The sequence below is a fragment of the Micropterus salmoides genome, unplaced genomic scaffold, assembly GCF_014851395.1.
Source record: "Micropterus salmoides isolate LMB-PRFRI ecotype aquatic unplaced genomic scaffold, ASM1485139v1 Ms_hic_scaffold_18, whole genome shotgun sequence".
Taxonomy (NCBI): Eukaryota; Metazoa; Chordata; class Actinopteri; order Centrarchiformes; family Centrarchidae; genus Micropterus; species Micropterus salmoides.
In genome coordinates, this window is record NW_024040928.1 from 17,033,300 (window position 1) to 17,051,260 (window position 17,961).

Here is a 17,961-nt window from a genome sequence, read left to right on the forward strand (position 1 = left end):
TAGGTTAAGTATTCCAGCTCCGCTCTTCCATTAGCGCTCGCCATAGTGTGACTGACTCGCACGCTGACCAGCTTGTTGCGCTAACCTCAGCGGCACTGCCCTCAGCCTCAACCGCCAACTTGTTCATACCTCTGGCTTTCTGAGTTTCAGACACTTGCCCATTCTCAGGCGACGATCTAGCGATAGCTCGTTAGTAGCACGTCAGAGAAATTGTGTTTTCTTACCTAACAACTGACTGATACGCGCCAGAGCTCGCGCACCGCGAACACTCCAGCGTAACGCTAAACAATGACGTAAACAGGAACGTTAACTGTACTGCCGTATAACATCAGTCACACCAAACGGAGTATATTATGAAGTATTTGTTTATGAAGTTACTGCATTAATATAATCCTACGAAAGGACAAGAACACATTTTAGACCTTGGTAAATGAAATTTAATACTTTCAAGGCCTTATTTTTGGAATATGAAATTTAAGACTTTTTCAATACTTTTAAGACCCCGCGGGTAGCCTGTCATAGCAGAAGTTATAATTGTTCATACAATTTTGTCACTAAACACTTAAAATGTCATTATCTGCCAAGTTATAGTATAGTATTTGTTAAATGTTTCTATAATGCTTATGAATGCTAACAAACATAATTAAGAACAGCTCCTGAAACCATTTTGTTGAGGTAAAGACAAGACAAAAAAGATCCAAAATTATAAAAAGTCGTGTTTTTATTGTTCATTCTTCACTGAAAAAAAAAAAAACCCAAGGTTGTTTATACAGAAAACCACGCACATTCCTGAGAACACAGATTGATCACAGTAGATGTCAGATGGGCATTGGGGAGTAGCATCACCAGCTGGAAATTTAATCACTGTTTTGAACAGAAAAGACAATGTCAAACTTCTCATCTTCCTGAGATACTGAGATGTTTAAACACACATACACAACCACTGAGTTACAAGACTGATGTTGCAGAAGAACAATTACAACTTGAAGTGAGGAAGGATTTAGACTTTTCATAAAGCTGTGCATATTCCTGTCGATCAACTCTCGAGCTCTGACAAATTAATGTAGAATCCTTCCCTATTAGTAACTACTAAATGTTAAAATTAAATTCACTGATTTTTTTTGTTGTTGATAGGATATTGATTTATGGCAAAAACAAAGTCTCAAATAATTGGCAAGCACACCACAAAAACATTAGTAAGTAAGATATTACTTCTAATATAACAGCCTTCCCCCTTACTAGACCTGAGTAGACATGAGAGAAATAGTTCCATCTAGCCAAACACTGGGCTCATTGCATCAAAGCAGCAACTGCTACTCCAAACTTGATACAGCAAAAAATCCCATTAAAACTGAATTGGTACTCACTGTCACAAACCTGTACTTGAGGCTGGGTAAAACTGGCTCAAAAAAACCAAACACCTATGCATATTAAACATACTAGGGATGGGCATTATTTTAGATTTTCATAAAATTATGTAAATAATTAAAAAGGTGGAAACGAGTCAATAAATCCAACAAAGACTACATTTAAAATAATGTTCTAAAATACACATCAGTGAGCTTTGTGTGGCTTAGTTAACAACTCTGCTTTTAAATTGGCAAATTGGTTTTTGCAATATTATGGGTTGGATAAAGTTTGAGAGATCATATTGTCTCCACTTTATTTAATTTTTGGAGCAAAAAAAATGCAATGGAGCAAAAATACACTGTATAATTTATTTTCCACTAAACGGAACAATAAAAATTCAGTTTTACAACCCTTCCTAAAATAACGTGATCTTAATATTCAAATATGTAAAGATTAAAAAAACCCACCTCAGCTCTATAAGTTATGGATAGTTTAAAAGTTAAGTTCACCCCCCCCCCCGAAAGACAGTGATGCTTGCCGATATGTTTTGAATTAGCATAAACCCTACCATCTTCGCCTGAAAACAGCCCAATTGAGAATTTTGTTCCCAAACAACCTGTATTATGCTACTTGCGCTACTGTTAAACTTGACATGTTTCACCATGATATAACTGCTTCACATTAATTGGACTTACGTAAAGATTTTTCACAATTTCCAGTCATCAGTAGTACGAAGAAAGTGTTTCTGTTTTTCCCGAACAGTGGACGTAGTCGTACGTTCAAATAAATAGCATCTTTTATATTCCCATAACACACGTATCCAGTCACTTAGGTATAGATATCACCCTGTCATTTTATATTCCTTGCCAACAGCTTCTCATTAAAGCTAAATCACCTTGTGTTCATCCGTGCCTGAGTTTATTTGACCTCCAAGCTTAAAGGTGGAACTTTCAAACCTCTGCATCATATATGTACATCACCATGGTCAAAATATAAAAGGCTCAAGGCCTTAACAATATACAGAAAAGGTTTTCATTTGCACCAAAAAAGGCTAACAATTAGCACCCATTGGCACCCAGGGGAAGAAACACTGAATCCCAAATTTGAACCCATTTCTTAAAGAAATTAAAGTTAGATTCATCATGCCCATCCCTAATACATAAACATTTAATAAACCAAATGTAATCCTATTTTAAAAGCTATTTCTCTATTATTATACAGTACATACAACACTGCAATATAAAGTAATCTTTGTAAATATACCACTGAATATAAAATTAGAAAAGCATGTCAAACTAAAATTAAGGGCTTTTTTAGAAGTATATTCAAGCAAATTATATGAAGATAAGATGTACAGTATTGTACAGGACAGCCTCCCATCAAGGCATTTCTGAATGACCATGTTGTTTCTTCAATAAGTAAATCAAAAGTAAATGACCACTCTCCCTTGCTGTGACCGACTTTCAGTGGCCCAACTCTAATTATGAGGAGCAATTGTGCTTTAATATGGTGCAATGACATACGCGCACTTAGCACATTCAACAAAACACAAGAGTAAAACAACTAAATAGTTGGTGAAAAGGACGCAAAAATGGCCATAACACTTTAAGGTATTATTTCTGCAGAGCCAAACTGTCAACCAAAACATGAATGGAAGACAAAAGTACTTTCCTGCATCAGATTTCCAGGCATCTGCTCAAAAAAAAAAAAAAAAAAAGAGCACAGATTGTCTTGGGTGTGAATATAGCATATGCTTTTGAACTGGAATTATAATCAATACCTGATCTGCAGAATTAGCCTCTCCAGAGGGATTGTTAATAGATTGCAGCTTTTTCACCTCCTCAAATCTAGCACAGCCAACTCATCTCAAACCATGCTGTCTCCTCCGGAACTGTCTCAGCTTCCTCTTCCTTTTATATTTAAAGTCTGCCTGTGCAGCCTTACCACAATGGTAGCTCTTGTGAAAAAAGGTGTTAGAGTGACATGAGAGTCTAATATCAATGTAGACCACCAATAAAATGATGAGAAGGAGTAAATAATACTTACTTTTTCTCACTCATTGGTATTCAATTTAGCCTAGAGTCAAATGTTAATGTTATTTGCTTTTCAATTGATGTTACTTTACTATTTAATATACTTTTAGTCATACTCTCCAAAAAGGGCCAAAAAAAAACAAAACAAAACTGTTTTGGTAGATTGTGAACCTCCAACATACACACCCTGATTAACTTCACTTTTAGATTACCTATTAACCATAATTTAAAATAGACAAATAGTTTTGGCACTACTCTACGAGGATTTCCTCAGTCTTTATGGGTTCCAGTGGGGTGCCAGAGTTGGACAAATCAGAGCCTTCATCTTTGGAAAACTCTTCACGCTGGAGCAGCATCCCTGCGCCCGTGCTACCCTGCAGCCCCACTAATCCCCCTTGGGTGAAGCACAAGTGTTTGATCACCTCGTTGGGACTGGAGAAGGTGGTCGCACAAATGTTACACTTGTAAGGCTTTGATGAGCCCATGAACATCGCCTCCATCTGGCTGCTGTCATCGCCTGCAGCACACAGCTCCATGCTCTGTCGGTCCACCATGGTGTAGGTGTCAGCGCCCTGGTTCAGGCACACGTGGCGGGCTGCCTGGTTGGCCCGGCAGAAGCTCTTGCCACATGCGCTGCATTTGAAGGGCTTGCCCGTGTGGATGTACATGTGTTCGCGCCAGTGGCTTTTCTGAATAAACTTGCGCCCACAGGTGGAGCACTCGTACTTCCGCCGTTTCACCTCCCTGTCCAAGTCGGCACTCTCCAGGTTGTCGATGTCCGCAATGTCAGACGGAGGTGGTGTGTCTGCCTGAGAATTTAATCCTCCCAGCCCCCAGCTGGACGTGGACACCTCTGCTCGGGGAGAGTCTGAGTTGGTACCTGAAACAGGCGTTTGCTCGCTATCACTGATTACCTCTACTGCTGTAGTGGAAGCCGAGGCACCTGACCCTGCCTTGCTTCCCTTAAGGACCCCTTCCACCTCTAGCATGCTATGTTCTCCAGTCATGACAGGTGAGAGTGCATTGCTGAGCTCAGCTGGCGCCTGCTGTAGAGCCTGAGTGTGTTGGAGGAGATGCTCTCTCAGCATGCTTCTCTGGGTGAATCGGCTCCTGCACAGATGACAGGAATAATGCTTCCTAAATGAGGAACTCCTCTTCATGATGCTGGGCTTCACATGGAGGATTGCACTGGCTGAGGAACCATCTGCACTTAGCAAGTCCATTCCCCCCTCCTCAACTGTGGGCTTGGTGCCACTGGTTGAGGCCTCCATGTCTAGGGGCGAGGAAGCAAGTTTGGACGGTAAGGAATTTGCAAATGAAGCTGTGGCAGCCGACGTGGACGGACACTTGCCCTCTGAGCTGAGCTGCTCCATGTCAAAAGGTGAGGAGAGCTGCCGTCGATTGGGCAACCTAGCTGACAGCGCTACCTGTTGGTCAGAGATCTGGATGCCGTAGAGGGAGGTGGAAAGGTTGATGCTTTGCTCAGGGTGTGAATACACAGACTGGCTGGCCTCCTGCAAGAGTGGATAGGCATGCAGGAATCTGACCCCCTGCTCTAACCGTGCAGGGTCTATCAACTGGGGCGCTAGCTTGCCTGTGTACATCAGGTTGAGGAGGTAGCTGAAGATATCTGGCTGTATGTCAGCAGCCTTCAGGCGTACACAGTCACTGAAACAGAAAGACATTACAGTTAACTAGTGACAAAGGTCTTGATAATAATTTATAAGATTTTACATTATAATTCAGCAGCAGGTGATACAGGTTTCAGCTGTCAACAGGAAAGGACAACAGAGTGAAGTTACTGCTCCTCATTTATTGACTATATGAGGGAAATATATTGTTTAAGTTACTGGTCACAGGTTGTTGAAAACTTGCATGTGAATAAATTTGTTTGGGTCTATATATCTTTCTGTGAGGGAACCTCGCCATAGCACATTATCAGGGTACCATGTTCTGACCTTAATGCCCTCACAGACCCTCCAATTTGTCACCTCCATTGATCAAACAATGACATTAGTTGTGGGTCATCACACTGAAAAGATTTAGATACAGTTCAGTGCTCAACTACAGAGAAAAAGGCCCTTCAGTGTTTGACAACATGAGAACGAGTCAGTGTCGTGACATGCACCAGAATTTGATGTTGGATAAATGATGTGATGTGACAAGAAAAAGTATCTTAGCATGGTGTTGAGCTTGTGTCAGATGCCAATATTAATACAATCCTCCTGTACCTGTCCTGGTGAATGAAGAGCATTCTGAAGTAGTTGGAGAAGGCAGCGAGGACAGCTTTGTGGGCTTTGAAGAAGACATCTCCTATGGCCACAGTGCAGTCGCACAGGAAGCCAAACTCCCTCTGAGCGTTAAGCTGCTGCAGCAGGATAAGACCATGGTTGGCCAACTCCATTCTTCAACCTGCACAAAAGGCACACAGACACACGAGCAGCAATGAGTTTCCTGTCTGGAAGGAGACCAGAGTTTATTGTGACCACAAAGAGTCAGGCTGACAGTGGTGATCTAACGACATTGTAAAGGCTAACTTAACAGTGAAAAACCATTTTGTGACATTGGAGACAATTTTTCTAGCACTGTCACAGACAAGAATGCCAATTAATCGTATGACTCAGCACAACAAAAACATTCTGGCCAAATTCACACTCTACAAGTGTATTTGCAATGGAAATGAATACTACAAACAAGTTATTTGTGAATTTAAATAGCAATTTGAACAGCAGATATCCATCTTTCAGACAGCTGTGTACAAAGAGAGACAGGGTTCCTTATTGACCTCTTTTCAATTTCAAGAATATCATTCTCACATTATCCCTTTGGTCAATCTCTAAGGATGGTGGTATGGTTAGGACGAAACACGCAAGCTCATTACAAAATAAAGGTGACACCTGAGATAGGAAAAAATCTATTCTATTTAGCTACTCCTGCTTGAATAGAGGTCCATTGTGACATCGGGTTAGGGCTTGACAATAAAACAATAATTATTGCAATCTAATTTTTTTCAATAACAATATAACAAATGTTCAATAAATGTTTGATTTATTCACTTGATTCATACATGAATTAGGACTCAATTTTTTCATTAAGATGTTAATTTTGTTGAAGAAAACGAACTGAAAAAAGCTTTTACTTAATTTTACTCATGCATATTTGTTAAAGATTTTATTTTAAGTGTTTTGAATGTTCTACCTCAGATTTGTGAAGTGATACACTGTTTGACCTCAAGTGTTGACAATAAACAAGCACAATTAACCATCAGATTTCTTCAACTTTCACTCAGGAGCAAAAATCAGCCTTTAAACTGGAAAGAAATAGCCCTACATCAGGTTCTTACAGATATGGACCTACAGAGGGTTCTGGCCACCAAATATCAGTGAGAGACACTGACAAAAAGTAGATAAAGTGAGTTTGTTATATCTCTATAGCTCTTGTCTGCACCTTGAAAACTTTGAGGAAACATCCTTCTGCATTACTTCGTTCTGATGGAGCCCATGCCATCCACGCTCAATCTCAAGGGACATTTCAGAGCTTTGCACATTCTGCTGACCAATGAGATGGCTATTGTAAACCCAAAAGGACACTGCAGGACTACAAGGGCTTCATGCCGTCACATGATCAGGGTTATGGGTGTCGACACACATTCCTAAAGTAGAACTGGTTCTCCCCCCCTTCAAGTGGAGAAACGAAACAGCTCACAGGCTTTTCTCCAACACTTTCTCCACACAACACAGCCTAAGAAAGGAAGATGATGGATACCTCCTCAGCCAATTTACCTCAGATAATCCGAAATAAATAACTGCATATCCCCTGCTGGTTAGGAAAACAATGAAAAAGCCATCTACACATATGTACTTCATCAGAGAGGTCAGAGTGCAAAGATCCCAGCACTGCAGCACTCCGAAAAAAGACTAGATTTCCGCATCTTGTGCAAGGGGGGGGGGTATAGCAACAGAAAGACGTAAAATACCCGTCAACCATGCTCTTGTCACATATGACTTCAATATACAATCAGCTGCCAGTTCATCAGGTGCACCTCACTACAAATAATGCAGCCAATTACCAATCCTGCAATTAATCATCCCTCCCGAACCGTTTTAGAGGTGTTGATTCAACTTTGTCACCCTAGTTCCTTAGAGAATATAAAGGGAATTCTTCACTATTTTTTGACACTTAATAATCATCAGATTAAATAATAAAATAGTCTTTAGTTTTAGCCATAGACTAAACAGCTCTCATTATAATGCCATTTATGCGATTGAGTACTAAATATTAGAAATAACCTCTCAGTTCAACCACACCATGGCCTCTGGTTTCAACAAAAACTAAACATTATAACCCTCATGATTGTAGAATTTAGAGTTACCTAAAATACCTACTTTGTCTTGTAGACTGAAATTGCAGCTGTCCACCCTCCCTGCCACATCCCAATACATCCAACAAATATATGTTTGCATTAATGGTTGCACTGACCCTTTTGCTGGGTTCCTACTTCTTCATCACAACTTAGCTGTTAGCCGCGGTCATCCCATTTTCATTTGGCTTTCAGCATGTGACAGAAACACATGGCATATAGACATTCTCCATATCTAAACAGTTGAAAGAAAATGATCCAATTCTTATTATAAAATATTTCTTTCAACTTACTCGATTAAATTTCTATTACAATATCAAGCCGTTGCAGGTCAAGCCTTTTGGTGGAGGATCAGCTTTTAACCAATGTCTTGTGAAAGCTTTTTTGCCAGTATATGTCTATTTTCCGTATAGCCTCCATTCCCTTTTATTTTAGGATTTACATTGTCCCGGAAAGGCTTTAATTTGCGATGTAGCTCCAGAAAACACGGGTATGGTTTGCCTCCAGCCACAGCGCCTCTGACATGGTTGCTTGGTGGCTGCACAGACCTTACAGGTTTTCTGAAAAAGTCTCATGAATATGTGCATGATTGCCATGACTTAGCGTGACACTACTAGGCTACTGATCAGCCACACAACTATTTGATCCACAGTACCATGTGTTAATCAATACTAACTTGTTTGCAACAATAAAGTACCGCCCCTGATGAGGTATAGACACGTGGAACAGTTACTTCCGCGGTGAGATTTTCTCTTATTCTGAAAATGCACCGTTAAACTGCATGTGAGCAGAGCACGAGCAGAGGGTAAACGCGCCACGGAAACAAAACAGTTCAATAATGCGAATAGAAAATAACAACAAAAGTATATAAAGCATTAGCAGGGACCATACAAAACCAGCGCGCCTCAGACTGACTCCTGCATCGGGTCTCTGTCGGTTGCCATCGCTAGCGCGAGAAAACGGACATGCGTGCGCGCGCACACAACACACACATACAGGGAAAGAGAGCGAGAGACGCAAGGGGGATGGGGTTGGTCACGAATGCGTTTCTTTTAACTTCCCCGTGACAATTACACACAGCCAAAGCGCACACAAGTATCCAAATAACACAACACTACCAGTAAACGAATGGGTGAGTATGTAGCTAAAAGCCAGCCGTACCTGCTCTCCGCTTAAATCGGTGGAGTTAGCCGTGTCACCGTTGTTTGTTTTTTACCGGGGACTCGTCCGTCCTCTCTGGGCTCGCAGCAGCTTGTACTGTTCCTCGCAAACGCAGCATTCGTTGGTGGCGGAGAGGGTCGTCCGTCGTTGTTTTCCGGTTAGGGGGTTTTACGTTACAATCACATGACTGTGGGCAAAAAAACAGCCAAAAAACAGCCGTTGAAAAAATCCGTTGAGCAAGGGGGCGGTTGAGTTAACGTTAATTTCCCGCACTGTGTAACCGCCGTGAGATCAACCCCGCTAAGACAGCTTTTTTGACAGCCGGTGAGTTCGAACATAAACAGCTAACAGCTACTTTGACTCACCGTTTTATAGTTTAGCGCTGCGCGTCTCTGCCGGTAGTGACTTTTTTTTAGAGCCTATTGTAGCAGGACGTTAAACATAAGACCGATGTGCGGCTGTGTGTACGTTTGTTGTCCCTCACCCTCTCTCACTGAAATAACGAAATATCGCTTTGCCCACTGTCGCCTCGCATTTACATCTGCATTTTCGGTTGGAGCTCAAAGCTTAGCAGGATTTCAACGCGTTAAAGGGAAGTACACAAATATTCTGTGTTAGCATATACAAATATACATTTCAAATATTTTCAGTGAACTTAACGCCAGTATTAAAGTACGGTACTAGTTTTAAAAACATGAATATTAAAATAATATTAAAATATGTTTAGGGCTTAGACATGACAATATAAGTTATATAGCTATTTTAGAAAGACTTCCCCCTTTTGAATCCTACATGGCTAATGTGTAATAAGACACAAGACACAAAGTATGCGATACAATAAGGACAATAAAAATATGAAGTGACTATAGAAATATTACCAAATAAATAAATATTAAAAATGTGTTGCTGTAAATGATCCTTCACATTTCAACAAGTTTTGGTATCAAAGTAAATTCGGCTGTAAACGCATTGTTTTATTGACAAGTATGTTTATTTTTTTCTATAAAATGTTTTGATCTCAAAAGTGAAGTGGCGCTCACAAACACAGTGAGTTGCCTTAAGTTTTGAGTGTAGAAAGGCCCCACAGTCATTTACATCTGAAGATCATAGATTGTAATAGAATACAGTTGTTTAAGCTTTTTTTTATTTGTGTAGTTGAAAACCTTGAATTACAAATTATTATACAATATATTCAGAACAGTATTCCTCAAGAATACCTTTTATACTTCATTTCATCTTCCATTTTAGAGTTACCATTTCGGTAACAGTGTAATGTGAAAGCTACAGTAAGTGATAAGATAAGACAATTTTATATAAGGCAGTTGTAGTGGGTTATATGAACTTAAAATTTAGAAGAATAAATGATAGAGTTCGCATTTGTTCTATTTTTAGGGGACCCTGTGATTCACCATTGACAAGGCTTTTATTTTACCATAGGTCTACTGGGGGAAGTACAATGTGAAGTATCTGGTGAAATAAGGGAAAACCTACACATGCCCTTCTGTTGGGAAAGTTGTGGCTGTTGATCTACCCATCTGTTTTGTTTTACAAAGAGTACCTGATTCCCACACACAAATAGGTTAAACCTACCTCGACCGTTCATACCAAACTATACTGGTCAATGGTAAATACTGTTTTGTAATTTGTAATTGTCCCTGTAAGTACATAATTGTGTTTTGATGTCAGTTGATGTTTGGGCTGTCTGTAACTGTTTTCTTTCTTTCTTTAATTTGTGAAGATACACAATGGCAGAGAGATCTATAATATCAACATAGGTTGCTCATAGGTTATGAGCTGCACAGCAGCACTTAACAAGTGAGTTACTTGATTGAACCGGTGCATCGTAACCTGTTTTCGACCTTGCATACCATAGCCAAGCAGTGTAAATCCCTAGTAGTAAACCATATCAAGGACCTAATGTACTAGGTTGAATAACCCAGTCAGTTACACCAACACCAGACACAACTTGTTGATCACTTGTTGCTTTTGTGTGAAAGAAATAATTGCCCCTGCTTGTTGTACACCCTTAATAGGTTCTTCATTTACAGCTACTATTTTGTGATTCTCAACAAACTCAAATGTTGATGGACACTTTCAGCCAAACCACACACTGCCTGTCCAGAGGCACGATAAGCGTAGAAGGACCTTTGCACAAACGCACTTTGGATTCACATCAATATTTTGTCATCAGATGTTGTCATCAGTGAATTGGTGGATGTTGTCCCATTGTAAACAACACTTTTTTTCAGACCTGTCATTACAGTTGCCTTTCAGCCTCAGGTCAGGGAGTCCAAAGGAGGACTGGACTAAGCAAGTTGTAGCCTCTTTGTAAAAGGAGACATGGGATGGTGCAGAGAGGTCTATGAAGGAGGGCCTGAGGACCTTAAAGTCTCTCTCCTGTCAACAAACAACAGACCTAGATCTTGTCCTGTCCACAGCCTTAGTGAAACTAAATGTTTCACAAACAAAAGATTGATTGAGACCACTGGTAGAGCAGTATGCAAATGACAGCAAAACAAAAGCATGTTTACTGTGCTCAAAGGCAAAGGCAGGGGTTCATTGAAAAAAGTAGATGAACTTACCACATTGGCTCTGTTTTATCAATAGATGTTTATGATAATGTTCTACCATTAAGAAAAACTGATTTTATGTGGCTTTCCTCAGGACACTTTATTCAGTAGAGATACAGACTGGACTTTCACATGACTGTTCCACCCCTGGTTTCCACTTAATTGATTGTTCCTGCAATAATACATTTTTCTAAACCAACAACACAGTCACAATGAAAACGTACAGACATGAGATTTGCGTCTGAATCTGCACAATTTCACACTGCATAATCAGTCGCTCAAATGAAATGCTTCATAAGCTACTGTTGCATGAGAGGACTGTGTGGTGAGCTGAAACATCTGTTTAAACAGAGCCTTCAACCGTTAACTGTCGCCCTCCCCCCTCCCGTTCATGGCCTGTTTTGAAACCGGAGTGGTGAGTCACTCCTCTCTCGGTTTAGAAAAACAGATCCGGCCAGGCTGAGGCCCGGCGGGGGGATGGGGAGGCCGGCTGTGGATGAACACCGGAGGTGGACGCAGCTGGACTCCCACTCCCAAGGACCCCACATCCTGACAACGGCCCGCCGTGTTCCCATAGTTACCAGGCCTGATATGAGTGAGGGGGGGGCTCCAAGAATAAATTGATATGGGGATTTTCCCAGCCAAGTAATCGTGGGTGAGGCAAATCAATTGGCCATGTTCTCCAAAAAAAGAGTGCCCCGTTACCAACTCTAAAATGGACCTTAAACCTTATGTGATTACTTTGCTGCCTGTGCTCTGATTTTATCCAAGAGTGGGACCAATATGAGGTGGGTCTACTTCACTCTCTCTCTCATTCTCTCATTTTTTTAATTAGCTTTATTGACATGAATGTTTAGGTAAACAATGTTGCCAAAGCAGAAATTCACATAAAAAATTAAAATATATATAATATTTTGTCATTTAGCTGACACTTTTATCCAAAGCGACTTACTTCTTGTATATGTCAAATGCCTCTGGAGCAACTAGGAGTTAAGTGTCTTGCTCAGGGACACATTGGTAGATGTCACGGTGGGAATCGAACCCGGCTCTCCCACACCATCCACAGTCCCAACGCCACCCCATAATATAAATAATAATAAATAAATAAATAAACAATAAATAAAAACAATAAAATTACAGTTTACAAACAAACAAAAAATAAAATATTTCTTACATTGAAAATATGTCTTGGTTTTTGACAAGCACTAGCATTTTCCCATGGAAAAATTAAAATAACAAATAACACGATAATATTACAGTAAGTTTATAAAAAAAACCCATTAATTTATTTATTTATTAGTCTAGTCTGAGTTTCCACTTGTTCTCTGTTCGTGGTCTTTCTCCCAGTAAGTAGGGGAGTTTCTGTCTGATTTGAATTAGAGTTCACGATATGTTTCTCTCTCTTTCTATCTATATTTTAGGATGTTGGAGTGGAAACGGATAAGGACCTAAAATCATTCTTAAGAACATAGATAGCCTAGTTGTTTGCAAAGAAAATAGGTGCAGGCAGTATTAATAGGTTTTGCCAAAATCATACCCTACCCCTCCTTCTTTCCCCACCAAAGTCCTATCTTCAAATATAAAATATCTTCAAAATATAATTGCAACATTGATGGGACACATCTTTGCCAAGAGTGCAGTTTACACACTAACCGCTAGATGGTATCTTCGTATTCTAAATAAAACCCAGTCTACAGGGAAACAGGAAATCAAAAAATAAAGTGTAAAATATTAATATTAAACAGAGTACGTCCAGCTTGATACAGTCTGCTTTGCCGCCTAAAATCCACATAAAAAAAGATAAACGTCTACAGGTCCCGTTTAAGCCTCAAACAAACACCTACCCTTTGTTCCTGTGCTGGAAATTATATCAATAAAGTTTGAATTTGAACGGTCTGCTGCAAAAATGATGGCGGCTGATCAAACTGTGCACGGAGTTCCTCCTTCCCTGTCTGCCAGAGTGGTTGGGTACGTTGACAGCTGATTTAACAACTATGTCACTTATGTTAAATAATGTGGGTAACTACACTGCTGTAACTAAACGGCCACATAAAGCTAGCACTGTCGTGTTCAAACCAGTAGCAGCATTAGCGTATTGCTGACAGAAATCCAGTAAGTTGGTAATAACTGAGTGTACGCATAACTTCAGACAAATGCATTTGTTGATGGCAGCTGTTTACTAGCTAGTATTAGTTTTGCACTCCGAATGTCTGCAAAGCAAGGGCCAACTGTACACCTTGCTAGGTTAATTAGCTGGCTAGCTTACTGGTGCAAACACCTGCTACAGTATCAAGAAGTGAACGTTAATGGCTGCATCGTTTCTCTACAGGTCATTTGCCTATTTGACTGTGAGAGACAGGTTGCCGACGATCCTGACCAAAGTTATAGACACAATACATCGCAACAAAAACAAGTTCTTTGAAGAATATGGAGAGGTAAGACTTGTTATTCATTAACTGAGTTCGAGTTTAACTTAAACTACATCCGGAATTGTGAGGCTCATTTTGTCTTGCTTGTGTTTCCTCTTTTATACATCATCATCATACAGGAGGGTATCCAGGCTGAAAAGCAAACGATATCTTTGCTGTCTAAGATGAGGAATGAGTTGCAAACTGATAAGCCAGTACTACCTCTGACAGACGACATGCAAGACACAGAGTCCTGGAACCAGTACCTGCAGAGACAGCAGCAACTGCAAGGGGACCAGGAGTCCGTCAGCTGGTTTAAGTCTCCGTGGCTTTATATGGAGTGCTACATGTACCGCAGGATACAGGAGGCCATCTGGCTCAAGTGAGAACCATTTCCATCTTTTAATGGGAACCCTTTATTGATTCCCTATTTACTGCTTTCGAGCCTTTGTCTTTTGGGCTGGTACATATATATCACTATAGTTGTTTAGATAGGCAAAATCACAGGACAAGATTTTTATATCTTAGTCACATTGGACTGCAAAACAGTGTTATTTAAGCTGTCAAGTTCATTCAATCATTCACCTAGTTGTTCAGAAATCTGACAGTAATTGCTTTATATTTTGTTTCAGGTTATGAAATTGAGGGTCATTGTTTAAAAAAAGGCTTAAAAGATGTTACATAATTTAAAATTAGAGTGTTTGTTTTATGATAAAAAGGTATTCAGTAAAGTATTGGTGTATTGACCATCCCAACAGCTTTTTTTGTTTCTTTATATTATGTTGTAGTTCTCTTCCAGTCATGATTTTATCTCTGTTTTTATTTCAGTCCTCCCATCAGTGACTATGACGTCTTTAATGAAGTGAAGACTCAGAGCTTTTTTGAGTCTCAGCAGGCTATGATGGCCTTATTTACATACTTTGAGGGCATCAACAAGAACATGGAGGAACTCTCTGAGAATCAGCTGTTTGAGCATTTTAACAAACTGCTACAGGTCAGTATCTTCTATACCGGCTCAATCCTGTTTAAACTGAACAGGTTGCTCGTAGTGACGAACCCACAGAAAATTATTACCTGACTATGCAGCACCCCTCAGCTGTACAGAACTTTTAGGCCAGGGTTTTAGTTTGACAGCCTGCAACTAGTCTCACCACTGTCATCAAACTTCTTTCTGGCCACTGCCATTTTCAATTACAAAGAAACTCTTGACAAATAATGTGATGAATTAATCAAGCCATACAAACTAATCTGTCCATTAATCCGTTTTTTGTATCACTTATTCTCCCTCACCAAGGTAGCACATTGAAACAGGTTCAGGTTTAACTTTTTTATGTCACCCTTCCTAGGTTTCTCTATGGGGGAACAAGTGTGATCTGTCTATCTCTGCTGGTCAAGACAACTCGCAGAAGACCAGTCCAATAGATTCCCTCAACAGCCTACAACCCTTCATCTTGGTGGATGACTCCAACATGGTATGGTCAACTCTAATTTCTGCCCAGAAGCCAGGACAGCCAGGGGAAACCACTGCAGGCAGGGTCGATGTTGTTCTAGACAATGCTGGCTTTGAGTTAGTCACTGACTTGGTCTTGGCAAATTTCCTGGTTTCCTCTGGCCTTGTCCGTGAGGTCCACTTTCATGGCAAATCCATCCCGTGGTTTGTCTCTGACGTCACAGCCAACGATTTTCAGTGGACCATTCGGCAGATCACGGCAGCCAATCACAGGTGGATGTCCAAGAGTGGTGTCCAGTGGCAGAGCTACCTGAAGGAGGGTGTGTGGTCCTATCATGACCATCCTTTCTGGACACAGCCCCATGAGTTCTGTGACATGGCAGCTGATGCTCCTGACCTTTATGCAAACCTGCAGGGGGCAGACCTGGTGCTGTTTAAGGGGGACCTCAACTACAGAAAGCTGACGGGGGACAGGGACTGGGATCACACAGTGGGCTTCGTTACTGCCCTACGAGGTTTTGGACCTGCGCCACTGTGTAGCCTGAGGACTCTTAAGGCCAACATTCAGGTCGGGCTGCAGCCGGGCCAAGGGGAGAAGCTCACCTCCCAAGATCCAGACTGGATGACCAGCGGCAAGTACGCTGTAATTCAGTTCTACAGCCCAAAGTCAGAACTGTAAGACTGAATTCAGGATCTCACTGGGAACACATGGATTCATAAGAACATCACAGTAAGAAGTACCATAAGCAGGAATTACCTTTTAAGCCATAAGACCATTGAGGTACATGAGGTTGTTAAATGGTGTGTTATTTCCTCACTGTCAGTTAGCACTTCATCATGTTTGATACAGAAACGCACAGTAACAGTTAATAATTATTTTCACTACAGGTTTGTACCATGTCATACTTAACATCTTAGCACTTTTAGATCTAAATGTTTCCCCATGATTTGAACATAACAATTATTTAATGTTGACAAAACTATCCTCGGAGGTAACAAATCAATGTTGCCTTTTTATCGCTTATGTGTTGTGCATTTTATTGCAGATAGCTTATGTGTTGTGCACAATGTATGAAGTCATAATGTTTACAGGTGAATAGAGATGCTGTTAACACTTATTGAGGAAGAATTGGGCTTTATAAATCTCCATCCCAGAGCAACAATACTTTGTTTTTGCATGCAGTTGAGGAGAGTGATGATAAATGTAATAGTTATTTTTGTTCAGCTCAGCTCAGGTTGTTTTACTGTTGCACTCAGTGTTATTGATATGCATGCATCAAAACATGCAAAATATTTACCTAAGGCAGATCATAACTGTTTTGGTCAGTTTCAAAGATGGTAGACTGTTATTGGGGCAGTGTAACGATATCAGTGACTACTCGTTTTGTTTTAAATGGAAACCCAGACCTCTGTATCTTCATAGAAAAAAGTGGATGTCTCTGTGCACACTGTCATCTTAATCCTTAATTGTCTGTGTCAGTACCTCAGAGGTGATGTTAACTGGATTCTTCTCAGTGCTGCTGGGGGAAATATCGTTTTCACCAATGGATTTGATTTAATAAAGAACTGCATTGACTAGCCTTTGTCCCTCACTGTCGTACTTTACAAGCATGAGAAATGAAAGATGTGGGTAATAATTCAAAGCAGCAATATTTCTGAGTATCTTTATGTAGCGATTTTACTTTTTTATATTTGAATTGACATTGATCAAGTGCAGCAACGGTGTTTTATTCACATGCATGTGCAGCCAACCTACAATTATGAGCAAATGCATCTGTACGCTCTTCCAACTAACTAATCCATAATTGAATGGCTAAATGTTCACCACTATGACATTCTTCATTGTCATTTCGCAACAGTTGTTACTTGTTGACCTTTCATTTACTCAGGGTTAGGTTGGACCTAGAAAAACAACTAACCAAACAGCTGGAAATGCAAAATGTTTATTACAATGCCAGAATGATCTGGGAAAACTGATTGGCATTATTTAGGCTGCTGAGATGCTTTGTGAAGGTGGTCTGTTTTGAAAATGAAGTAAATTATGGCAGCCTATCTTGAGTCATTTAGGTGATTTAGCTGTTTCGTTTCCCACTCTTCATTTTCCTGTTTTCTAATGTAACAGTGTCTTCATTTTATTCCAGGGAAAATGCAAAAAAATATATATATCATCATCAGAACTACTTGTTTTCCACTTGACCTGACATGTCCTGAAAATTGGGCTGTTTACTCAAAGATGTTGCACAGAGAGGAGAAAATGAAGACACTGTGTGAAATATTCAAGTTTTCCTTAGTGGGTGAGGTTTCTAGTTACTTGAGATCATCTTTGTCTTTATGAATTTCTTGAATAATTTACCATGTGTGCCACCTGACAGTATCATGTGGAAGTAGGTATATTGTAATGAAAGCCCCCCAAATTATTTGGTGATTTATTTTTTATCATCCTTTTTATAATAATCTGAAATTCATCATTTGAAAATGACCTCTTGCACATGTGTGCTATAAATAATTATTTTTACATTGACCTACTGTTATAACTGGTTTAATTTTACACCTTCCATGAATGTTTGGAAACATCCCTACACCTATAGTTAATTGGTTTTCCTAGAAGTTCAGCAGTTTTTTTAACACT

General features: G+C 40.1%; 2 protein-coding genes across 8 annotated transcripts; one reads left to right on the plus strand and one right to left on the minus strand.

The window, feature by feature from the left end:
• Positions 1–703: 703 nt before the first annotated feature.
• zbtb2b (zinc finger and BTB domain containing 2b) lies at positions 704–9,077 on the minus strand. 3 transcript variants are annotated; one of them, XM_038726320.1, is made up of 3 exons: positions 8,905–9,077; positions 5,615–5,795; positions 704–5,051 (listed from the first exon to the last, which is right to left on the minus strand). In XM_038726320.1, exons 2-3 carry the CDS (start codon positions 5,785–5,787, stop codon positions 3,635–3,637), a joined length of 1,590 nt encoding a protein of 529 aa, XP_038582248.1. In that variant the 5' UTR covers positions 5,788–5,795; positions 8,905–9,077; the 3' UTR covers positions 704–3,634. The 3 variants fall into 3 exon arrangements, with proteins under 3 accessions (XP_038582248.1, XP_038582250.1, XP_038582249.1); XM_038726322.1 differs by lacking the exon at positions 8,905–9,077 and adding an exon at positions 8,037–8,735; XM_038726321.1 differs by lacking the exon at positions 8,905–9,077 and adding an exon at positions 7,863–8,004.
• Positions 8,857–16,912, plus strand: armt1 (acidic residue methyltransferase 1). Of its 5 annotated transcripts, none has more exons than XM_038726328.1 (5): positions 8,857–8,875; positions 13,804–13,909; positions 14,023–14,264; positions 14,711–14,876; positions 15,229–16,912. In XM_038726328.1, exons 3-5 carry the CDS (start codon positions 14,068–14,070, stop codon positions 16,009–16,011), a joined length of 1,146 nt encoding a protein of 381 aa, XP_038582256.1. In that variant the 5' UTR covers positions 8,857–8,875; positions 13,804–13,909; positions 14,023–14,067; the 3' UTR covers positions 16,012–16,912. The 5 variants fall into 5 exon arrangements, with proteins under 5 accessions (XP_038582256.1, XP_038582255.1, XP_038582253.1 ...); XM_038726327.1 differs by lacking the exon at positions 8,857–8,875 and adding an exon at positions 9,116–9,228; XM_038726325.1 differs by lacking the exon at positions 8,857–8,875 and adding an exon at positions 10,556–10,719.
• The last annotated feature ends 1,049 nt before the right edge of the window (positions 16,913–17,961 follow it).